Source organism: Bombina bombina, chromosome 1 (genome assembly GCF_027579735.1).
Source record: "Bombina bombina isolate aBomBom1 chromosome 1, aBomBom1.pri, whole genome shotgun sequence".
In the NCBI taxonomy this organism is placed as follows: Eukaryota; Metazoa; Chordata; class Amphibia; order Anura; family Bombinatoridae; genus Bombina; species Bombina bombina.
In genome coordinates, this window is record NC_069499.1 from 1,136,181,692 (window position 1) to 1,136,208,746 (window position 27,055).

Genomic DNA, 27,055 nt, shown 5'->3' on the forward strand with positions numbered 1-27,055 from the left:
CTAACTAAGAACCTCAGCAAAGTTGTCACCTTTTTAGATTATTCCTGGAATGAAGTTAATAGAAGAATCGAAAGATCAAAGATACTGCAATACTTACACTTGATGCTGAAAAAGCCTTCGATTTGGTCATCTGGGGACACCTTTTTAAGGCATTAAATAACTTTGGATTTAATAGTCAGATCACACAGTTTATCCACAATATCTATAACAACCCTATATCATACCTCCTTAATAATGGGAAACTTTACCCATAAATTTATTTTTAAAAGAGGCACGAGGCAGGGTTGTCCGCTATCCCCACTTCTGTTCATTATTGCTTTGGAACCATTTGCTATTTGTTTAAGGCATACTTTAGAAGGAATCCGGTTGGGTAATCACTCCCAGAAAATTATTTTGTATGCTGATGATCTTCTTCTCTTTTTACATAATACATCCTATGCTATTCCTTTAGTTCTTCAACTATTTACTCTATTCAGTTCCTTTTCAGGATATAAGATAAATTACGAGAAGAGTGAACTTCTATGGGTCAGTAAGATCATCCTTAGTTATCAAGGTCACCCATTTAAAACTGTGGATTATTTTAGATACCTTGGCATTTATTTACATAGGGACCCAACAAACTGGAATAAAAGTCTGATCAAGAAGTTTGGATAGCCTTTCCTTTATCAATCTCTGCCTGAGTTAATCTTATAAAAACTATTTTTTCCTTGTTTATTATTACTACTTCAGAATTTACCGTTATTTATAACCAATACTGATTGTCGTAAATTATATTCTTGGATGTCAAAGTTTATTTGAAAGGGAAACCAATCTCGTATTTCAGCTGGACTTTATTTACCAGACATTAAGCTATATAATATAGCCACCCTAGTTAAAATTACCTTTGGCTTGCCGAAACTGAGGTGTTTACCGTATTCGACCTAGAAAGTCACTTCATTGCTCCATTATCTTTAAAGAATATTTTGCAATGCTCTTATAATGAACTACCTCTAATTATACAATGCCAAATATCTTCCAAAAACATAATTATTGCTTGGCAAAAATTCTGTTCCATTCTAGCAGTTGACTTTAGATACTCTGAATATCTTCCCATAGTTCGTAATCCACTATTTACTCCAGGAAATTCTCAGAAAGATTTTGTACTATAGGCAGAAAAAGAACTTAAATGTATTAATCAAATAATCGCTGAAGTATGGTCATATTTTAGCGTTCCCCAATATTATACAGCAATTTAATCTTCCAAGAGCTGCATATCTTGTAATGTAAGACATTATGTTAATAATCAAGATTGGGACAGGGGCACGTTAGATTGCTAGTCTGATATTAAATCCTGTATCAAAAAAATTGCAGCAGGCAGTTCTTCATCCTCACTTATCTATAATATTATGCTCAACAAATAAAGCCAAATATGTCTTAATAAACTTTTCCATTATTGGATTCTTTTTTTTCCTACCTTAGAACCAAATTTTATTAGATAAAGTTTTGCAGCTCTAGGTAACTGTGAGATTTCAATGTCATGGAAGGAATCACATATGAAACTTGTGAATAATTACTACTTATCACCTTTTAAGATGGCAAGATTCTTTCCATTTTAACAGTTCTCCTGCCCATGCTGCAGGTCACTTGAGGCAGATATGCTACATGTGTTCTGGTATTGTCCAAAAATTCTACAATTTTGGAAGAAAATTATTTTCTGGTATAATAAATTGTATAATGACACTATTTCCCTTAATCCTTTAAATATGATTTTTCTATTTTCCCCGGAACAAACTTCTACCTCTCTTCAAAAGGTCTTAAATACTAGCGGCAAGAAATCTTTTTCTTAAAAATTGGAAAGCACATTCTGCCCTTGGTTTTTCTCTTTTTCTTAAGGAAATTAAAAATCAAACTATATTTGAGTCTTTTCACATTAAAACAGCATCAGAAAAAAAGAATAACAAATTTTCTGTTATGTTGGATCCCTATAATTAGAACCTATCTGACTATAAAACAGATTATTTTTCGCTTTTTGAATTCTATTGAAATGATACATTTCCTGCCCATTGGTTACTATCCAATAGAGATTTTTTGGATTCATTTTGATTGGGTCAAAAGGGACAGGGAGTGGGTTATGGGGGGAGGGAGAGAATGAGAAGATATTTTTTTTCCTTCGTAAAATGTTATCCATCACTTCCGCATTGAGTACAGGCAAATGATTCATACATCTGACGCCTCACTAGTAGCGAATGTACTATTATCTCCTTACAACCTGTCAGTCATGTTTGTCCCACGTGAATGTAAGGTGTCAGAAATGTCACATTGGTTACAGGAAGTTATTTTAGCACTATATAAAGTCCACTTTATCGAATTATTCAGACAGAAAATGTATTGTACCTGAAGCATTTCAAGCTTATATATTTATTTTTATAAAATTCAGTATGGCAACTTCAGGATCTGATTTGCAGACAACCAAATCCAGAAATCCACACTTCTCACACCAGCAGAACCTGGTTCTTGTTAACATGGTACTGGACTCTTATGAATATATATTCGGTTGTCGTGCGAAGCAAACTTCCAGTCACCGGAAAAAGAGTATCTGGACTCGTATAAGTGATGCTGTCAGTGCCCAGGGACCCGGAAAAAAGGACATTGACCAGATAAAGAAGAGGTACGACAAAAGATTCACCAAAGCGAAATTGGCAAAATTCTTCCCGTGCTACCGGAGGAGGAACAGCTTATGTTGCCGATCTGACTGATTATGAGCACAGACTAGTGCAGCGTTTAGCCCCCGAAGTTATCATCGGGATTACAGGCGACTGTGATAGCGACCTAAGAGGTATCATTTTTAATAAATCTATTTTCTTTCATTTTAAATCTTTTAATTACATGTTAATCATATTACAATTATATAGTACTGTTAGTTTAGGTAATTTCGTATTAGGTCAACACGTCTGAAAATCCATGTTATTGGCCACATTTTTGGTCATCTCACATCCTGCCCATATTTTATGACACATTTTCTATTTTTATCATTCGAACAATATAGTCTATTGACCTTCTTTTATATGACTTGTAGGCGTACATCTTATAGACCCTATTGTTTATTATTGTGCTCGCCACCTTTAAGCTGGCGAGGGATTTTTCATGAGCTAGGTGCGGAAAAAGTAGCATAGAAATAGAAATAGATTGTTTAGTAATTACTGTTTATTGCAAGATTTATGTAGAGTGAGGAATTTTATGCTACAAAAACGTCTAGAAAATAAGAGGTGCGGACAAGATTTATGGTTAAATTTGTGGTCTGCTGATATGGTTTCTAAATCCAGGCTTTATCTCTCACTTTTCAGGGGAATATATTGTTTGGTTCTGGTTTGGATTCTATTATTTCTACTGCGACTGGAGGTAAAGAATCTTTTCTTCTCCACGACTAGAAGTTCAAAGCTCCTATTTATTTTCACCCCTTTTGTCAGAGCAGGGCACAGAAATATGATTTCTCCTCTCAGAAACAAGTTGCCTCTTATTCTGTCTGGAGGCCAAGTTCTACTAACTGCAATAAGTCTACGCAGTTCTGAAAATCTACTCCCTCATCCAAGTCTGCATGAAGGTATGGCCTCCGATCCAGAGGCTCTAGTAGGGGGCAGGTTTTTCCTTTTTCAGGAATCTTGTTTTCAGTTTGTTCTAACTATAGTCTCTCAGGGTTATCAAATAGATATCAGAACAAGGCATGCCAGGGGAAGAAATCATGTAATCAGTTACCAGTGAGGTGGGAGGGGTTTTATAGAGCTGTTGGGGTTTGGGAATCTTTGCCTCCTCTTAGTGGCAGGGAAGAGTAATTTCCAGGAGTAATGGATTGTGGACTCTCATAACCATGAAAGAAATTAGTTTAATAGGTAAGCATAAATTATGGTATTTTTTGTTTTTTTAAATCATTGTATCTCCCTGTTTTTCACCATTATCTTTATTCCCTCACTATTTTTACAATTTTACTTATAGTCCACAGTTTACCCTCTGTTACCATACTATGCTTGCTTAGTCCTATTTCTTTGTCATTATGCTTACGGGAAGAATATGATAAAAGTAAAATAGAAAAAGTAAAAAGACAATAAAGAAAAACAGATAATAATGAGAGATGACTGAATGAAACCCAAGCTAACTGCAGAAAAGAAAATCAGTGCCACTACTTAGGCAAAATGTTGGGGAACTCCAAGTTATCCTTCTGGGATAATTGAGAACAGAGTTATGTTCCCCAGTTGTTCACACTTGTCCTATATCTATAAATACTAAATATATTTACGTTTTCTTTCCTTTCCCCTGCAGAGTTTTATTTACAAGTGGTTGGGCTGAGAGAAAGCATAATGTATACACCATTACTGGGATCTCCCCTGACATGATGAAACTGATTATAGATTATGCCTACACCAGAACAGTACCTGTTACAGCTGAAAATGTAGAGGAACTGTTGGCCGCTGCAGACCAGTTCAACGTTATGGGCATTGTCAGAGCCTGTTGTACATTTATGGAATCTCATATGTGCTTGAAAAACTGCATTGGCCTTTATAAGTTCACAGACTATTATTACTGCCCTGAACTGCAGCAGAAAGCTCAAACATACATCTTACAAAACTTTACAGACATTGTTAAAGCCTCAGATGAATTCTTGGAACTGTCATTGATGGAGTTCAGCAATATTATAGAGCAAGACGAACTTAATGTTAAGAAAGAAGATGCTGTTTTTGACGCCATTGTGAAATGGATTGGACATGATCAGGAAAGTCGGAAGAATTGTATCTCATTCTTGCTCACAAAGGTAAAGTGGAATAATGAGTTAATTCTGTAATTATTCTTGAGTGTATGAATACCTCCATGCTGGCACAGTAAGACAAGGCATGATTGGGGCATATGGGAGATGGAACGTTAGATTGGCAAGTGTCCATTGTTTAGCTGGACGGTCCAATATTTCAACTTGCTGTCCAAATATTTTATATAAAAACTTGACACTTAACTGATTGGGTTCGAGTTCTGATGTGGGCACATAGCTAAAAGGAGCTACAGGGTCACAGGTAACATGTGGACATGGCTGATTCATCTACATGGCCATGGGGTCTTAAATTACTGTAGATCTGATCCCCCCTACCCCTTTTCCCTGGATCACTATATGATCAACCAGTAATTTTGTGGAGCTGGTAAACCAGTGAATTATTGATATAGCGTAACTTTTTCTAGCAGCTGAAATCCTTTAAATGTTAGTGAGTCTCCACAAAAGTGTAAAAATGAACACAAAGGTGGAGAAGACTTAAAGGAATACTGTACTCTTATAGCTGAATTATGTACTTCTTACTAATGCTCACTTGCTGATAAGTACTTCCTGTTAATTCTTAATATCACTAAGCATTAGTAGGAAGTTCCTATAAGCCATTGACATTAGCAGGAAGTACACAACTCATATCAGTATATTCATTTAAACCTTAACACCCTCTACTTATTATTTTCAGACTTTTTTTTAAATGCTGCCCTTTTATATTAATGACATGATTTTGTGTGTGTGCTGTGTCATCCTTTACCCCAGTATAAATCAATAATGATTTCCTGCTATAACCACTGTGCAACCTCTCAAATATGTTCATCTTCCTGACAAATGTCATCCTGAAAACACTAATTTAACCTCTCATCTCTTTTAGATGTCTGATTACTATTTGAGGCTACTAGCCTTACTGATTCATTTCTGGTGTCCAGTACCAGCTATTGCTATTGCTCATTATCACTGTTTGCAATCAATTTGATTATTTGCCTGCACCTACAGCAAGATGGGGCATATGAAATGATAACTGGGATTTATGTAACCTATTCTAATTTGTAATAGAATCATATAATATTGTCTTGGTCTCTTCTTGTTTAGAAAACATAATTCCAGATCTTAGATTAACTGGAGCACTCAACCAGTTTACTTTGCTTCCAGTTATTATGAACAAAATTGCCATCTATCTTTTGGCCAGATATCTACTCACTTTGATAATCAATTCTTGAATCATAGATGCTAGAGCTAAGATTGCACCAGTTATTCTGGAACATTCTGATGTTTTACCTCTGCACCCTATATATAATTATCCCATCTGCATTAAAGGGACATAAAACCCATTTTTTTCTTTCATGATTCAGATAGAGCATACTATTTTAAACAACTTTCCATTTTACTTCTGTTATCAAATTTTCTTGGTTTTCTTGTTATCCTTTGTTGAAAAGCTGGGATGTAAGCTCATGAGTGTGCACGTGTCCACAACATTATATGGCAGCAGTTTTGAAACAATGTTATACATTAGCAGGAGCACTAGATGGCAGCACTATTTCCTGTCATTTAGTGCTTCAGGCATGTGCACTCTACCTACCTAGGTATCCCTTCAACAAAGAATATCACGAGAACTAAACAAATTTGATAATAGAAGTAAATTGGAAACTTTTTAAAAAATGGTATTCTCTATCTAAATAATGAAAGAAAAATTTTGGGTTTACTGTCCCTTTAAGTGAATCTGAACAAGTTCTTGGCTCTACTAGTTTTCTCCCCATTCCAGAGTAAACTGCAGTTCCTCAGTAACTAATTATTTTCAAACACCTGATTGTGTGTCAACTGCAGTGAATATGTTACAGCCTGCTTCATGGTTTTGTGCAAACAGCAGTCAGATGCTTTTTCTGCATACACTATATTCCAGTATTACTCCAACTATAGCTACACTGCTTAAAGGGATATGAAAACCAAAAGGTTTTGTTTGTGATTCAGACAGAGCATACCATTTTAAAACGTTTCCAATTCACTTTTATTATCAAATTTGCTTTGTTCCCGTGATATTCTGGAGCACTACATGGCAGAAAATAGCTCTTGCAAATGGATAACGTTCTTGCTTTATATGTCCCTGCTTTTTAACAAAAGATACCAAAAAAACAATGTTTTAAAATTGCATGCTCTATCTGACAGATACATTTTTTAAAAAAATATTTTATTTATGAATTATAGCAGTTTACAATTCAGAAATAAGAAAGATTACAGAAGACAAAAATACATTTTTTTTTAAAAAAATCTTTATTTATAATCTAACAGAATAACAAAAAGAAAAAATAAGATAGGTTAATTTCACAATTTCATATCACCTCGCAGGGTGATTAAAGCACAATAAACAAAAATCCAGCTTTCATATTTTCATTACACCTTGCAGGGTGCTTTAGGTATCAACAGAAACAAATGTATTATTACATAGAGTTATTAACCTAAACCTAATCAAAAGATATGAGGCCAACCCTACTTGCACTACCCCTTACAGAACGATTAACATAACTCGATAGTAATGTTTGGCGAATATATCTAGTAATGCAACATTAACCTAATCCTCATATTTAATAGTATCAGAAAATATAACCAATCAATCCTTCTCATATATCTTTATGATGTTGGAGAATTTTTACTTTTTTTTTCTTTTCCCTTTCATCACAAAACATAATTGCAAGGAAAAGACACAAAACAAAAAATAAATAAAAGAACAAACACAAAGAAAGAAAAAAAAAAGGGGAACAAAGTTGTCCTTCCTCTCTCCCCCCCTCTGTGCCGATGCCCCCCCCCCATGTCTCCCTGTGCTCACCATCCCACCCTATTTGCTCTTATTATCCCTCTTATTATCCAAAAATCATGCGCACTGCACTGGCAGTTTACCTGCTTGTATCCACACATCAAAGAAGGTAGTTTTATAAGAATAAATATAAATTGTTGTATCGCTGGGGAAATGTTTTCATTGGGCCTAACCACTTGTAGATATACTTCTCCATTTTTTCCTCTGAGTTGTTATCAATATAGTACTGTTCTAAAATTATTGTATTAGCGATCATAGCTTTGAAGGTTTGAAAAGATAGTGAATTTCTGGCTCTCCAATTCAGCAGTATTAGGTTACGTCCATTCAAGATTATTGTATTAATTGTGTTATATTGTCTATTTCTTTTGTGAGTGCACAAGAAGAATATATCTTGTGAATTTATAGTAAATTCTTGTTCCAGACTTTTGCATAGCCAGTAATTCACTTTATTCCAAAACTGTTTAATTTTCGGGCAACCCCAAAAACAATGCAATAAATCTGCATTGGAATTGCTACATTTTATACATACATAGGTATCCTCCCAAAACCATTTTTTAAGCTGTGATGGCATTATATAGATCCTGTTTAAGAGCTTGCAGTGTGATTCCCTCCACGAGACAATAGAAGTTGCTTTTTGGACCAACCTAAAACTTCCCTCAATCTCTTCCATTGTAACAGATGGAAAATCTTTTTTCCACTTAGTCAACAGACCACTTAAAGGGCCATGATACCCACATTTTTTCTTTCATTATTTAGAAAGAGAATGCATTTTTAAACATCTTTCTAATTTACTTCTATTATCTAATTTGTTTTATTCTCTTGATATTCTTTGCTGAAAAGCATATATAGATATGCTCAGTAGCTGCTGATTGGTTGCTGCACATAGAAGTCTCATGTGATTGGCTCACCCATGTGCATTGCTTTTTCTTCAAATAAGGATATCTCAAAAATGAAGCAAAATAAATAATAAAAGTAAATTGTAATGTTGTTTAAATTTGTATTCTCTATCGGAATCATGAAAGAAAGATTTTGGGTTTAGTGGCCCTATAAATCATTGATTTTTAAACCTTTTTTTGCCGTGGCACACTTTTTTACATTAAAAAATCCTGTTCCACACCACCATCCCAAAATTTTAAAAAAATCACACATTGTAGCCTAATACAGCATATATATATATACACATACACACAAACACACACATACTGTATGTATTGTGCTGTTATGCCATGCCTCCTACAAACTACCCCTGCACTGGGAGTAAAAAACAAGCGAAGTTTATAAAATATGTCACACTGTTGTCAGTCTGCCGTGGCACACCTGAGGATCTCTCACGGCACACTAGTGTGCCACGGCACACTGGTTGAAAAACACTGCTTTAAATGTACCTGGTGGTCAGCCCGGTTAAGTAGAATATTATACATAAAGGAGAATATTTTCCTTGTTTATAAATATTGATAGCTGAATTAATATCTCCCAGCTTCCAATCCGAGTTATTATCCTCCCTGAGTTTTCCATAGTAGTGTCTCAATTGTAAGTAAGCAAAAAAGCTATGCTTATGTAAGGATAATTCATTTTACAACTTTGCAAATGGTTTAACCACATCTGAAGTTTCTTCCCTTATTTGCACCATGTTTTGAAAACCTTTATTAAACCAAAGCTTAAACGTTTTTGATGAAATCCCTGGATGGATTGGATGATTTCCAATTAATATTTAATTCTTTGCAAAATTTTTGCCAAGCCAAAATAGGATGCAAAAATATCCTCATCTTAGCTATCCACTTGGGAATTCCTGTCTTAGAGAGATGTAAAAGTGCCTTCAAGGAAAATGGTGTCACTATCCCAACTTCCAACTGCAAATTAGTTATATTTTCTTTTTCAAAAGATATAAGGAGGGTGGTGCATACAAAATATACACCACACTCCTAGGGGGCGCTAACAATATGCAGCAAACAGGTAAATAGAATTATACAGATAATTAAGAGAATATACAATAAACCTAGCACACTTATATCAGATTATTAGAGATGATATGCTCACAAGTGGACCCAGATGATATTGGTATATTCAAATAACAAAATGTCCGCACAAAAAATGATCCAAAAGATAGAAGGCAGCTCTCTGTCATAGGACGGTCATCCTGGTGTAGCGTGATCTATAAGAAAAAGAAGCACAGAGGCTCCAACATGGCCTAGTAACGTCACGGCAGTCGGATACAAAACATCAGCAGGATAGGAAATATACTCACAAACCTGGCGCACCCAAATGGTGCTATTGTGGCAACCTGGAACTTCAAACAGTGGTCCAGCTCACTGGTATCTCCAGCCAGATAATGATGATCCTTGGCGGGGGCCTATCCTATGATGCCTATAAGGGCAAAAAAGGCACACACATAGCCCAGTAACGTTTGTACACCAGATAAGAAAGGATTCAAGGTTGTACTTACAGGAAACAAAGCACCACCAGGTGCAATATCAGCAGTACTGGGACCTCTCAGCCGCCCAGTGGACTGTGGAATCCAATTAGCAGGATGCAGAAAATCACCACTTAGGAAGATAGGACTAGCAGAAAAAATATATATATATACACACACACTCTGCCCCCAACAGGAGCAGAATAAATGTGAAAAAGCAAGTGTATATTTAAAAACTTTTATTTAAAACAGCGACATGTTTCTCAGCCACCACAGGGCTGTTTCCTCAGGCTATGTTAAAATGTTAACAACACTTGCGTTATAAAGACAATAGAACACATGAAACTAAATCTGATAGGATAATTAATTTCTAAAGTGTGAGCACCTGTTGCACAGGTCAGCAGTTGGTAGGCATGGAAACCCCTATATACAAAGCTCTCATATGTAACACAAACCATTTTGAGCAAATCCCAAATAAATATAGATATCTCTGTATCAACCTCCATACCATTGCCAACCCATAATAGACAATAGCAATAACCTTGTAACCCTTCAGTTTGATATTAAAAATAGAAAATACAAAATATAAAAAATAATAAATAAAAAAACAGTAATATAACAATCACAATAAAAACATTTGTTATGCACCTCAAAATAAAATAATCACAATATGTACAACAATATAATATACCCACATAAAAAACATAAGCAAGATACATGTATTTTAATAGTCTCTATTCTACATGTAATCACTTATTATGCCTGACCACATGTATGTTTTATAACACAATAGATCTATATTTTTCCTTTAGTATTACAGACCTTACTTAGTGTTATATCTACATTGTATCCTCATTTGAAGTGTGACATTTATTTCTTTACCCTAACGAAAATAACAATAATAATCCTATTCGTAACTGAAAAGATAATGTGATGATATTTTAATTTAAGTGATTACATGTAGAATAGAGACTATTAAAATACATGTATCTTGCTTATGTTTTTTATGTGGGTATATTATATTGTTGTACACATTGTGATTATTTTATTTTGAGGTGCATAACAAATGTTTTTATTGTGATTGTTATATTACTGTTTTTTTATTTATTATTTTTTATATTTTGTATTTTCTATTTTTAATATAAATATGAAGGGTTACAAGGTTATTGCTATTGTCTATTATGGGTTGGCAATGGTATGGAGGTTGATACAGAGATATCTATATTTATTTGGGATTTGCTCAAAATGGTTTGTGTTACATATGAGAGCTTTGTATATAGGGGTTTCCATGCCTACCAACTGCTGACCTGTGCAACAGGTGCTCACACTTTAGAAATTAATTATCCTATCAGATTTAGTTTCATGTGTTCTATTGTCTTTATAAAGCAAGTGCTGTTAACATTTTAACATAGCCTGAGGAAACAGCCCTGTGGTGGCTGAGAAACATGTCGCTGTTTTAAATAAAAGTTTTTAAATATACACTTGCTTTTTCATATTTATTCTGCTCCTGTTGGGGGCAGAGTGTGTGTGTATATATATATTTTTTATGCTAGTCCTATCTTCCTAAGTGGTGATTTTCTGCATCCTGCTAATTGGATTCCACAGTCCACTGGGCGCTGAGAGGTCCCAGTACTGCTGATATTGCACCTGGTGGTGCTTTGTTTCCTGTAAGTACAACCTTGAATCCTTTCTTATCTGGTGTACAAACGTTACTGAGCTATGTGTGTGCCTTTTTTGCCCTTATAGGCATCATAGGATAGGCCCCCGCCAAGGATCATCTTTATCTGGCTGGAGATACCAGTGAGCTGGACCACTGTTTGAAGTTCCAGGTTGCCACAATAGCACCATTTGGGTGCGCCACGTTTGTGAGTATATTTCCTATCCTGCTGATGTTTTGTATCCGACTGCCGTGACGTTACTAGGCCATGTTGGCGCCTCTGTGCTTCTTTTTCTTATATTTTCTTTTTCTATTATCCAGTCTATAATAAATTTACTTAGAGATACTAGGTTATAATACTTAAGATTAGGAGGAACTAATCCACCTACTTTAACGTGTAAACTAAGCTTATGAATGGAAATCTGCTTGCGCTTTTGTTTCCATACAAATCTCGCCGCTATCCTATTAAAAAGAGTAATATCTCTAGCCTTGCAACAAATATAATAATTGCAGAAAAAATATAGTTTTAACCAAAGAAATCCGAGCTGAGAGTGAAATAGGTAGCGTCATCCAATTATCTAGATCTCTATTATACTTTTCAAAAAAGGGTATAAAATTTAATTTGTACCAATAAGCTGGATCATTGTGGATTTTAATATCTAAATAGTTTAATGTTTCTACTATTTTAAAGGGACAGGTATATCTTGTGCACGTGTCTTCAACAATCCATACAATTTCTGATTTATCTGTGTTGATTTTATATCCTAAGAAGGAACCAAATTGCGCTGCAAGTGTTAAAAATTGTGGAATCGAATTATCAGTATCACATAAAAATAGTAGTAAGTCATCCGCAAAGAGTGTGAGAACAGTTTTAACTAACCCAATCCTAATCCCTGCCAATTCTTGTCGTAGTCTAATTGCAAAGGGTTCTAGCGATAAATTGAACAAAATGGGGGACAGGGGACAACCCAGTCTAGTGCCTTTCTCTAGTATAATATCATTAGTGGTCTCAAACTTGAGTAACAGATTAGAGATCGGGTTCTAGTATACTGCTTGAATTAGATTTACGAAATTCCCCTTAAACCCGAATTGGGAGAGTGAAGTAAACAGATGATCCCAATTTATAAGGTTGAAAGCCTTTTCGGCATCAACCGCTAATAGTGCTAGGTTCAGTTTATTTATTTTTTCCTTGTCTTTATTTTTGGTCCAAAAATATTCAAGTATCGTTAAAACCCTACGAATAATTTTGGCTATATTTCTACCCGTCATAAACCCCATGGATTATTTTCCCCAGATATTTTTTAGTCTATTTGCTACAAAAGACATAAGGATTTTGTAATCACTATTGAGAAGTGATATCGGCCAAAAGGATGACACATTTTCTGGATCTTTATCTTTCTTGGGTATCAAGGTAATGGTAGAGGCCGAAAAGTATTTTGAGGGCTTTTTATTTTCCACAAAATATACATTAAAAAGGTTCACTGGAGTACCTGTAATATGGTCTTTTAGAATTTTGTACAGTTCAATCGGGAGTTGGTCTGGTCCAGACGCTTTATTTGTTTTGCCTATTTTAATCTGAGCTACCACCTCTTCCGCTGAGATTGGAAAATTGAACTCCTCTAAATCTTGCTCCAAAACCTTAGGGACCCTACAATTGTTACAAAAAGTTTGTTTATTCTGTATATTAACATCGTCCCTCGTATAGATCTGTTTATAGTGATTATAGAAGATTTCTCTAATCTCACAAGGGTTAGTAACGACTTTACCTTCATTCCAATTTTTTTTTATTGTTTTATTATTTTGTCTACTCTTAATCAAGGCTGAAAGATATTTGGCTGACTTTCCATAGTTTCCGCGAAATTTCGCTTTCTGTTTTAGATCCTCTCGTATAACTTTTTGTCTAAGAAATAGATCCCTCTCCTGTTTTTTTTTCTTTATATTTATTCCAGCATTGTTTAGAGGGGGTAGAAATGTATACTTCATAGCTGTTTCTGACTTGATTAGTCAGTTGAATTTCTCTTGCTTTATATTTTTTCTTCCATTTACACAGATATGCCCTTATCTCCCCACTTATAATCGCCTTAAAGGCTTCCCAAAGCACCTCTGGTTTAGTTGTATATTCTCTAATGTTATAAAAGTATTCATTCCACTTGACTATCAACCAATTCTTAAATTGTATGTTATTCGTTAAGTAGGTGGGAAAGGAAAGTCTGACAAAATTTGACCTAAAATTTGGACCAATCTTAATCTGGAGCGACATAACCGCATGATCCGAAATAGAGATATTATTTATATCTGTACTAATAGCTTGATTTAATAAATATTCTGAAACAAGGAAGAGATCTATACATGAGAATGTGCCATATGATTTGGATTCGCAGGTATAAGCTTTTACGGCAGGGAAATGGGTGCGCCATATATCAAACAAGTTTGGATCTGTCATAAGACTAGAAAGTATCCTATTTCTCCCTTGCTCACATTTATTCAAACACTTAAATCTATCCAATCGGAGTTTGGGGGCTATATTAAAGTTTCCACCAACAATAATTTTTTTTTTTTTTTATTGTTTTTATTGAGGTACATAAGTCAGGCATACAGACAGTGAAACATATAACACAGATTGCCATACAGTTCAAAAGATAAAATAAACATGCCCACATAAATCCATAGTAATATGGCATACCTTTTGCACTTCGCAACAACAGAATAGTGTACAATTATAGATGGCAGAAATAGAATACGATGCCTGTTCATAAAGGAACCTTCCCTAGGAAACCTAAATGGTCACTCTTAGACCTTAAATCAAGGAACATATATAGATATAAGGGAAGGTATAATGGAGTAAAGAGACCACTCTTGGATCTCCTAACAGTAACCTCAGATATTATAATAAGTGTAAAGTGTTATCTGTAATAATAAAAGTCATGACTGGGGCTAATGTAGGAAACTTATTCTGAGCCTTGGTCAGTTGACTTACAGACAAATACAGATATCAGATAAAGAAGGAAGAGGGAGGTCACTATGCTATAACAGCCTTAACTGACAACAGATAAAAAAAACAACAGAAAACGTTACTATCCACCATCTATAGAAATTATTATAAAATTTAATAGTGTTGCCCCTATCTCTGGAGCTAGGTGGCGCTGTTCTAAGCCCTGGATACTCAGATACTATGAAGCATGGACAAATCAATACAGAAAAAATAAATAGAATACATAAAATACTAGCAGCTCTATATAAGCACAAGGAAAGTATGTCTAGTTAGATTATCTACTACCTTACTCCATAATTTTGCGGGGCATTAACTCTAATGTAATGGGTAATATAAGCAGCCTCAAGGTCTTCTCCCCCTGTGATAGTAACATTTGTCCACTAATGTAATGGCAATGGAGACTAGTAGCACAGTGGGGCTACGGAATTTGGCAGCGCTATACAAATAAGTGATAATAATAATAATAATGTGAAACCATAAGAGGTGCATAGTGGGAGAGAGTTAAACAGGATTGCATAATCTTAGCTGAAGCCTAATTGGGGGGGGGGATGTACCACTGGCAATGTAGACATACACACTATATTTGTAGCTCTATGGAGAGACAAATATTGAACACATGCTGTTGTGTTTTAAAGGGGAATTTAATTAACTATAATGTCTAATATCATCTCAATATACTAGTAGGTTACCAGGGCTGCCTGCCTCAAACTAAGAGAGGTCATGCCAGCATTGAAAGGTACTTATAAGAGGCGGGCCTGGTTAACAATACCAATTAGAACAATACTACTAACATGCAGTGGCAGAATATACTATTTGGGGCTCTATGGAGAGAGAATAACTGGATGCCTGCTGTTGTGTAGTAAAGGGAGATGCAACTAGCCATCCTACGAATATGATCCCAATATGCTGGTAGGTTAATAGGGTTGCCTATCTCTAGCTAAGAGGGATCATGTCAACATTGAAAAGTATTTATGAGAGGAGGGCCTGGCACACAATAACAAATAGAACAATACAGCTAACATGCAGTGACAGAAAACTATATGAGCTGTATTAGACTGCTGGGTACAAACTAGAAAAGTCCACAGAGGCGTTTGTAGTCCTGTAATGATGTACAGTGCTCTGCAATTGTATCTGACATCAGAGCATCTAAATGCTGCATTAGGATTACAGCGACATAGGTCAAAAACTGGGTTAATTAACTATAGAAACAAAGAACAGTTTAAGATGTTAACATTGTAAATATATCAATATTGTCTAGCCAACCTCTATGGATTGAAGTGAGGGCATCATGAACAGTGACCATAGCTTAAGTTAGTGAAGTGCTTTCAAACTCAAACGGTTACAGTTGTCATAAATAAGTCCCCTCAGAGTCCCATAAGTTACTTGTAGGAGGAATAGATAAATACCAATAAAATTGTGTTGCTTTAGCCTATTCCGTTTCTCTGTAAGGACCATGGAGTGTCGAAACTGCTACTTTAGTGGAGGTACCAGAAGAGCTTGAAATCGATCAACTTAGGTGCCGAGTTAAGAGTTCCTGAAATCTGCGTCTCCAGTCCGGTAATGGGGGACAGATATTTCCAGAGGTATAGGCTTCTTACCCTGTCTGATTCCCACGGAGGTAACAATGTCGGTGACTTTTCATATCTGGCAGCAGCCGGGTATCGTCTGTCAGTCTGCAATCCTCGTCTGGGAACTGTAGGTGACCATCAGGTGGCTTCAGCAGCAAAGGTACAGTCGCAGGAGTGCGCAAGTGAGTGGGGGCATTAACCTCTTGTAGAAGAGCTGTTGTAGGTGTCGGTTTTAGCAAAGCACCCAATACTGGTTCAACTGTCGGTCCTCCTCCAGAGTCGGCCTCACTTAGTGAACCTGATCCATGTAGAGACCTTGGGGAGATCGGCAGCTCCAAAATCTGGTATAGTTCCAGCTCCAGCTCTTCAAAGTGACTCTTGAGTAGAGATTGTATCTCATATTCCCACCGGTCAACAGCGGTCATTACAGATTCCATGTTACGTCACCACCAAATAGCCGTCCACAACTTTCCTGTCTGTTTAGCATGAGTGTCTAAATGGTAAGTGGTAGTGCGTGACTGCTCCAGTAGCACAGGGTGTGACTTCCCTCAGTTGTTATCCTATTAGAGGATATCGTAACCCCAGAGTTCGGGGGGGGGTAAAATCTCGGCAGCCCCAGACCTACGCTCCAAAACCTATACAGGGTCTACTTCTGTTCCACAAAGTGCTGCGTAGTTACAAAAATGGCTTCCTGTCCTGAAAATAGGTCTGTCTCGTAGCTGACTCAAAGAACATAGGCAGGAGCTCCGTCAAAACATCCAATCTTACAGTACATCTGTTCATCTTAACAAATATCTGTTTCAGAGCAACAAATATCAAAAGTTTGCTATAATTAACTTATAGAAAATGATTCAGGCTCAGAGAGCTTCACTAAGACGTGTCTTGCCGCATTCAGAGTAGGCTCCACCCCCCAATAATTTTTTTATTACTATAACTCATCAGTTTTACTTTTAGGCTATCCCAGGTTTATTTGGGCCATAGACATTACATAAAACCATTTTTACACCCTGGATCGTTACTTCTATTATAAGATATCTACCCTGTGGATCTATGACTTGTGTCGAAATGTCACACTGCAAACCCTTATGGAATAGAATTGCTACTCCCTTTTTTCTCCCACAAAATGGTGTATAAACAATGTTTCCCACCCATTTAGATTTCAATTTAAGCGCCTAATCTGATTTTAGGTGGGTCTCTTGCAAAAAAACAATTTGTGGGTTGAGTAAACTTAAATGTTTCAATATTAATTTCCTTTTAATGGAGGAGTTTATCCCACCCACGTTCCATGATAGAATATTTATCTTATTAAAAATCCTTTGGCTGCAAATAATTATGCATATTTTTTACCCTGTATCCTATATAAAGTGGGGAGGGGAGAATGCATGTGGGGCAACGGGCAGCAAGAGGAGAAGAAGAAAAAAAAAAAAAAAACACAGACAAACGCTTAAAACCCCAAAATAGCCCAGTCACCATCGATATTTCTTATAAAAGGAAAAGGAAAATCCTTCAATTCTTACTGGCTTATTTTTAGTTCCTTACACAGAACCTGTGCTGACTCATTGATTACTTGGTAGTACCATTTACATCGATAATAATCTTAGCTGGGTAAATTAGTCTTGCTTGAAAATTGGCATTAATACATTTTGTACAAAAAGGGGCCATAGTTCTCCTCTTCGCTAAGTCCTGAAAAAGTAGTAACTTATGTTGTTCAATTTTACATTCTTTCATTTTACGATAATTTCTCAGGATACTTATCTTATCCTGGAAATTGATGTACTTGATTATAACTATTCTAGGTTTGCAGTACCCACTGGCATTATCCGTACCTGATCCTATTCTGTGTGCTCTTTCTACTAATATGGGTGCTTGATTTCATATACCCACACACTGCGGTAACAAAACTGATGCGAAAGACAAAAGATCACTATATTCCTTCAAGGTCTTCTATCCTAGCTTGCAGTGTGACTATTTTCCTTTCATGTGTAATAACAATTGTATCATTATTATTCGCTTGGTCTTCTAGGTTAGAGATTCTAAGTTCTGTTTCATCTAGCCTACTTGCAAACTGTCTAATCTCCAAAGTAAGATTAGAGAGCTCAGACTTGATCCCTTCAAACTGTGGTTTAAATAGATCAGACATCTGCTTTAATAGCTGTTTATTCACTATAGAGGTTGGAAATGTTTCATCCTGGATACTTAAAGGGACACTGAACCCAAATTTTGTCTTTCGTGATTCAGATAGAGCATGCAATTTTAAGCAACTTTCTAATTTACTCCTATTATCAAATTTTCTTCATTATCTTGGTATGTTTATTTGAAAAGCAAGAATGTAAGTTTAGATGCCGGCCCATTTTTGGTGAACAACCTGGGTTGTGCTTGCTGATTGGACAGCACCAATAAACAAATGCTGCCCATGGTTCTGAACCAAAAATGTGCTGGCTCCTTATCTTAGATGCCTTCTTTTTCAAATAAAGATAGCAAGAGAACAAAGTAAAATTGATAATAGGAATAAATTAGAAATTTGCTGAAAATTGCATGCTCTATCTGAATCATGAACGAAAAGTTTTGGGTTTAGTGTCCCTTTAAACTAGTATCAACATTTTTGAGCAATTTTTTCTCTTTGGATTTAGGGGGCATAGCTGGTGATTTACTAGTGGTTAGTGTCATAAATTTGTCCATTCAACACAACAAAACAAAAGGAACAATTTTTACTATACCTACCCAGGTCTAAAAAATTGCGTATAGTGCCTTAAGGGCCCTAAACAAGGTTAGGAGCCAGTTACCAAAAAAAAAAAGGATGGTGAAAAAACAGTGGAAGCAGTGGTTGAAAGGAAAAAAAAGAGAGATGGGGGCCTCTAAAGAAAAGTCTCTCTTACAAGTGACTATGGCTATATATGGTTAATACAATATAGTATATTTTCAATTATGATTATTTTCACACCATTTCCTAATGTTGCTCATGATATACAGAACCTCTTTTTCTCAAAAATACAATATTTACAATTCGCTAGGACCTCATAGAATACATTTTTACAACAATACAATTTTTATCTTGCCCATTCTTGCAATAGGCAATTTACCTGTAAAAAAAAAAACACAGGCACCTCTATAATTATTTTCACACCATTTCCTGATGTTGCTCATAATAAACAGTTTACATATATTTTAGGATAAATAGGGGTAAGGATATCTGCAGCTTCTCAACAAAGCTTCTCAAGTAATTCTTCAATTTCCAGTATGTGTTTCTGCATCTTTTAAACAATATTCCTATAATCTAGCTATGTGTTTTCTTGTTACTTGCATTGCAACAGTCTCTTTGGACTCAGATGACTGCCCTTTTTTTTTTAAACAGAGAGTTCAGATTGGACAGGTTCCAGCAGAGCACTACAGAATTGGTCCTGTGAGACGACAAAGATATCCACCACACACGATACCTTTTGAGAGCTAATAGCTCAGTAATAACTGATGAAAAGTCCCCTTCTGTTAGCACGGTTTTGAATTCCCCACTCCTTTTACGATTGGGGGTTATTTATAAACTTGGAGCTTCCTCCTACTATTCCAGGCCTCCCTAATATATCATTTTTTCCTTAGGGAGGGTGAACAGGTCTCCACAGTGAACAATTTAGGACAACTTTGTGCTGGTCTTACTCCTGGGCCCACAGAATGTTACTGTCGATCATAGCAAATGTCCCTTTAAACCCATGGGTCAATAGCTAGCCAAACTTACTGGGGTCTTCCCTGCCATTTTAACTGCAAATGTTGCACAAGCAGCTTGGCTTACCTTCACCCTGTGTATCACAGGGACTTTTGCTCCCAGCTTTGTTCCCACTTAGTCTGTGTATTCCGGCATCAGCGATCTGGACTCCCTAGCAATGCCCTCACCTCCTCCACCGGAGTGCAACTTGGCGTCCTAGGCCGAAAGATCGTATATTTAGGAGCTTTTCACCGTTACTGGACTTGTGTATTCAGATATCTGCCCACTCTGTTTCAGAGGTGTGCTGCAGCAGTTGGCTTTCTGGAGCTATTGGACCGTGGCTAACTGGCCTGTAGCCGTTTCGGTGGCTTCCACACACCAGGCCCCACTAGTGTAGGCCATCAAAGGTATCTGGACCGGGGTTCAGCATCTCGGTCAAGGAAACTAGTAGTTTGACGATGTCTGGAACTCTCGTCGGTTTGTAGGAGGGCACAAACCAGCAGCGTGCACTTGCTCACTTGCTCCTCCTACCGGAAGTCAACAAAAATACATTCTCTTTTCAAATAATGTGGACAAAGTATTTACACACAGCTAGATTACGAGTTTGGCGTTATGAGTGAAAAAGCAGCGTTATGCTTCATAACGCTTCTTTTTCCCTAACGCTGCTATTACAAGTCTTGCAGGTATAGGTGTTCCGCACACCTTTTTGACCGTCATGCAACGTCAGTACTGCACTTTAAAAAAGTCATTTTTCAATGGGACTTCCATAGCACCGGTATTACGAGTTTTGCTGTGAGGCCAAAAAGTGAGCGGCACAGCCTAAAACCACAAGATCTGTACCGCCATCTAAAGTCAGTAGTTTTACAAAGCTGTAACATAAAACTCATAACTAAAGTGCTACAAAGTACACTAACACCCATAAACTACCTATTAACCCCTAAACCGAGGCCCTCCCGCATCGCAAACACTATAATAAATTTATTAACCCCTAATCTGCCGCTCCGGACATCGCCGCCACTTAAAATATCTATTAACCCCTATTCCGCCGCTCCCCGACATCGTCGCCACTATAATAAACCTATTAACCACTAAACCGCCACACTCCCGCATCGCAAACACTATTTAAAAATTATTAATCCCTAATCTGTCGTCCGCCCACACTGCGGCTATTATAAACCTATTAACCACTAAACCACAAGCCCCCCACAACGAAATATACTATAATAAATTATTAACCCCTAAACCTCTGGCCTCCAACATCACTAACTCTACATAAATATATTAACCCCTAAACCTAACCCTAACGTAACCCTAACGCTAAGCGTAACCCTAACCCTAACACCCCCTAACTTAAATATAATTAAAATAAATCTAAATTAAACTTACAATTCTTACCTTAATAATTCCTATTTAAAACTAAATACCTGTATAAAAAAAACTAAGCTAGCTACAAAATAACTAATAGTTACATTGTAGCTATCTTAGGTTTTATTTTTATTTCACAGGTAAGTTTGTATTTATTTTAACTAGGTAGACTAGTTAGTAAATAGTTATTAACTATTTACTAGCTACCTAGTTAAAATAAATACAGATTTACCTGTAAAATAAAACCTAACCCGAGTTACATTAACACCTAACCTTACACTACAATTAAATAAATTAAATTAATTAAATACAATTATCTAAATTACAAAAAAATAAACACTAAATTACACAAAATAAAAACAAAATTAAAAAAAGTTCAAACGAATTAACCTAATCTAATAGCCCTATCAAAATAAAAAAGCCCCCCCCAAAATAAAAAAACCCTAGCCTACACTAAACTACCAATGGCCCTTAAAAGGGCCTTTAGCGGGGCATTGGCCCAAAGAAATCAGCTCTTTTACCTTAAAAAAAAATACAAACAACCCCCCAACAGTAAAACCCACCACCCACACAACCAAACCCCCAAAAATAACCCTAAGCTAAACATTGCACTGAAAAGGGCATTTGGATGGGCACTGCACTTAAAGGGGCATTTAGCTCTTTTACATTGTCCAAAACCCTGATCTAAAACTAAAACCCACCCAATAAACCCTTAAAAAAACCTAACACTAACCCCCGACGATCCACTTAGTTTTCGAAGATCGGACATCCATCCTTGTGTAATTTAGGTGGCGGTGATGTTAGGGGCGGCAGATTAAGGGTTATTAACATATGTAGGTATAGGCGATGTCGGGGGCGGCAGATTAGGGGTTAATAACTGTAATGTAGGTGGCGGTGATGTTAGGGGCAGCAGATTAGGGGTGTTTAGATGTGGTTTTTATGTTAGGGTGTTAGGTTTAAACATTTTTTTTCTTTCCCCATAGACATCAATGGGGCTGCGTTACGGAGCTTTTGTTTCCGCGATCGCAGGTGTTAGGCTTTTTTTTTGCCGGCTCTCCCGATTGATGTCTATAGGGACATCGTGCACGAGCACGTCAAAGCAGCGCTTGTATTTCGGTGTGGTATGGAGCTCAAGGCCACCATATCGCCCGCACAAGCCTGCTTTTTTAAAACCTGTAATAGCAGCGCTATAAGGAGGTGAAATAACAACGCTTTTGTGGTGCTCATTAATTTCCCTATAGCGCTCAAAAATCTAGCTGATATTTGACTATATCGCTTCAAATTTATAAATCTGCTATATTTTCTATATTTTGTTTTTATATGATCCTTGAAATGATCAAAACCCAATCCAAATAGCAAAAAAATAATAATAATAAAAAAATAACACAATCTTTTTCTTTATACAAGAAGGGAGGGAAGATGAGGAGCAAAAAGAAAAAAAAAACTAATAAAAAATCGAAATCTCCTCGTAATATAAATTCTTTAAACGAGGTGTATCACTGAATGGGTATACTAATTGTTTTTGGATATTTATTGGTTCTGATTTAAAAAAGGAATACCATTTGGAAAAATATTTTTGATGTCTAAACCAGGATTAACCAGTAAATCAAACTGCTTTATTATCAATTGGAATCTCAATCTGCCTATAAAGTTATTAAAACTTTGCACCTTCTTATCTTTCCAGCTAGCAAGTTTAATAGCATGGCCACATAAAATAGCATTATTGATTAACTAAATATCCACAAGACTAGGGTTTGGTTCTTTAAGGGACAGGCAACACCAGAATTTTTGTTGTTTATAAAGAAAGATAATACCTTTATTACCCATTCCCCAGTTTTGCATAACCAACACTGTTATAGAAATACACTTTTTACCTCTGTGTTTACCTTGTATCTAAGCCTCTGCAGACTGCCCCCTTATTTCAGTTGTTTTGACAGACTTGCATTTTAGCCAATCAGTGCTCACTCCAGGGTAACTTCACGTGCATGAGCTCAATGTTATTTATGTGAAACACATGAACTAATGCCCTCTAGTGGTCAAAATGCATTCAGATTAGAAGCAGTCTTCAAGGTCTAAGAAATTAGCATATGAACCTCTTAGAATTAGCTTTCAATTAACAATACAAAAAGAACAAAGCAAAATTGGTGATAAAAGTAAATTGGAAAGTTGTTTAAAATTACATTCCCTATTTAAATCATGAAAGTTTTCTTTGGACTTGACTGTCCCTTTTGTAAGCAAAATATCCTCAAACTTAAATTGTATTTGTTGATTTGTTAACTTTGATAACCAATATAAGATTTTATACCAACCCTACTTACTTTAGGACACTGCCATATACCATATACAATATTCGCTCTTGCTAGATAGCAACTTGTACAGTAATATATATTGTCCTGACACCATTTGGACATTTCTTGCGGTGTTAAATATGCCCCATTAATCAACTTATTTCCCGCCAAAAAAGAGAGAGTGTAGTTTCCTTGATTCTTTCACATCTTTTAGTAATTTGAATTTTAGTAATGCCGATGTTTTGTTTTTGTCAGTTTTGACAAATTATTGTCACCTACAACAATAAGTGTCATACTGTACTAGAAGGATATAAATGTGTATCCATTTTATACAGCCTCAGGCCTGAAACTATGTAATTTCAGACACTCCTAATATTACATTTATTTTTAATTGTCTCTAATAGATGCCTTATTTGCAGATACATGAAAAAGTCTTTATTTTGTATATTAAATTGAGACTTCAAAAGTTCAAAGGCTGTATCTGTACACCATCTATATCTAACAATTGATATAAAAACTCCAATCTTTGTTCTTTCCATTTCTCAAATAATATAGAGTTTACCCCTGGCATAAATTCTGGGTTACCAGTTATAGATAGATATTTAGAAAAATAAAAATCTACTCCCCAGAGTTTACATAACTTATGCCATGCCCAAATAGGATTTTCCATAGACATCATCTTCCTGCTAACTTTAGGTATGTATTCCATATCTATATGTAGCAAAGCCCTCAAAGAAAGAGGTTTGGCTTTGCTCATTTGTAATTCAGTTAAAAAGTACTATCCATACATTGTAATTCACTCTATAGCTGTTTTAGCAATAAAGACCCAATTGTACCATTTAATGTGCGGTAAGCCAAGACCCCCAAAATATTTACTCTGAGAAAGCTTATACAGTGATAATCTTAGTTTTCTTCCACCCCAAAGAAATTCTTTGAATACTTTATTAATATTCATCAGATCTTTATTTTTTATGAATATAGGTAAGTTCTGCATAATATATCTGGAATGGATACCAACCAACAGACCAACCAGCATGAGGAGGAACTGACTTGTGGTGTTTCTATTTACACAGCATATATCTGTTGGACTTTTAAGACATTTTATTACCATTTTTTATTGTTTTTTATCGTTTTCACAACTTTTAGTTTATTTTATATATTGTGATTGGGTTTATGTCCTGTAATAGGCCAAGTAAAAGGCCTGTCTAGTCTAATAGCACCTCAGATTTATTTTCAAACAAAAAAGATTTTATGGTTTACAACTCCCCCTTAAGACACATGTGATCTTCACTTTCTGCAAAATATATCATAGATTTTGAAAAATTATCATTTTTATAATGTTAACTTTGCATGAAAGAGATATGGATTGGTGTGCCCATCTCAAAAGCGCCTCTTTAAACTGGTTCCATAGAGGTTTAAAATTCTGATCATGCCAATAATTAGGAAATTGACTAAACTTCAATCCTAAGTATTTCATATAGTCTTTGATCTCTTTAAAGGGAATTTCAGCTGAGGTAGAATTTTTTTTAACCCATAAAATTTCTGTTTTAGGGAAATGTATTCTATAATCTGAGAATGAACCAAAGGATTCAATTTTTTTTTAGTAATTTAGGTATGTTTTCTTTAGTGTTCCTTACAAACATAAGCAGATCATCCGCATATAGTGCAATTTGTAGCTCCGCAGTACCAACAAAGATGCCTTAGATCTGATCCCTTAAAACAATCTTTAAAGCTTCAATAGAAAAATTAAATGAGAGGCGATAAAGGACAGCCCTGCCTTGCACACTTTGATAGGGTAATATCTGATGAAATATCACTGTTAGTTAATAGGGCAGATATTGGTTTTGCGTATAATCTATTTATAATTGCTAATATGCTTGAGTCAATTTTCTCTGGATCCCTTCCTTTCTTTAATATAAGCACTACCACAGATTTGGTGAAACAGGATGCTATTTCTTTGCACTCATCATAATATTCATTAAATATCTTGAGCAAAATAGGTATAATATTTTCTGATAGGATTTTATAATATTAATTTCAATAGTGGGGTTTTACACCCTTCCCAGAACCTTAATTTATTTGTAAAAACTAATCTCATCAGATGAATATATGTCCTGAAAATATTTACGGCTAGATTTAGAGTTTTGCGGCCAAAGGGGTGCGTTAGCTACGCGTGTTTTTTCCCCCCGCACCTTTTAAATAACGCTGGTATTGAGAGTTCTCTGAAGGGCTGCGTTAGGCTCCAAAAAGGGAGAGTAGAGGCATATTTACCGCCACTTCAACTCTCAATACCAGCATTGCTTACGGTAGCGGCCAGCTTGAAAAACGTGCTTGTGCACGATTCCCCCATAGGAAACAATGGGGCAGTTTGAGCTGCAAAAAAACCTAACACCTGCAAAAAAGCAGCGTTCAGCTCGTAACGCAGCCCCATTGTTTCCTATGGGGAAACACTTCCTAAGTCTGCACCTAACACCCTAACATGTACCCCGAGTCTAAACACCCCTAACCTTACACTTATTAACCCCTAATCTGCCTCCTCCGCTATCGCTGACACAACCCAAAATATAAGTTTATTCTCATAAATGAAAAGAAAAACTTAAAAAATAAGCAGAAGAATCAAACTGAAACAGCTGCCTGAAGAACTTTTCTACCAAAAACTGCTTCCGAAGAAGCAAATACATCAAAACGGTAGAATTTAGTAAATGTATGCAAAGAAGACCAAGTTGCTGCTTTGCAAATCTGATCAACTGAAGCTTCATTCTTAAAAGCCCATGAAGTGGAGACTGATCTAGTAGAATGAGCTGTAATTCTCTGAGGCGGGGGCTTGACCCGACTCCAAATAATCTTGATGAATCAAAAGCTTTAACCACGAAGCCAAGGAAACAGCAGAAGCCTTCTGACCTTTCCTAGAACCAGAAAATATAACAAATAGACTAGAAGTCTTCCTGAAATCTTTAGTAGCTTCAATATAATATTTCAAAGCTCTTATCACATCCAAAGAATGTAAGGATCTCTCCAAAGAAATCTTAGGATTAGGGCACAAGGAAGGGACAACAATTTCTCTATTAATGTTGTTAGAATTCACAACCTTAGGTAAAAATTTAAATGAAGTTCGCAAAACCGCCTTATCCTGATGAAAAATCAGAAAAGGAGATTCACAAGAAAGAGCAGATAATTCAGAAACTCTTCTAGCAGAAGAGATGGCCAAAAGGAACAACACTTTCCAAGAAAGTAATTTAATGTCCAAAGAATTCATAGGCTAAAAAGGAGGAGCCTGTAAAGCCTTCAAAACCAAATTAAGACTCCAAGGAGGAGAGATTAATTTAATGACAGGCTTGATACGAACCAAAGCCTGTGCAAAACAGTGAATATCAGGAAGTTTAGCAATCTTTATGTGAAATGAAACAGAGAGAGCAGAGATTTGTCCCTTCAAGGAACTTGCAGACAAACCCTTATCTAAACCATCCTGAAGGAACTGTAAAATTCTAGGAA

The 27,055-nt window shown here is 36.0% G+C and overlaps 1 protein-coding gene across 1 annotated transcript in view; it reads left to right on the forward strand.

The window, feature by feature from the left end:
• KLHL10 (kelch like family member 10) overlaps window positions 1–27,055 on the forward strand; it is a 94,324-nt gene that overhangs the window by 35,679 nt on the left and 31,590 nt on the right. Inside the window, exon 2 of the mRNA XM_053717828.1 lies at window positions 4,294–4,783. Coding sequence (XP_053573803.1) covers window positions 4,294–4,783 — 490 coding nt within the window. The remainder of the gene's footprint in view (window positions 1–4,293; window positions 4,784–27,055) is intronic.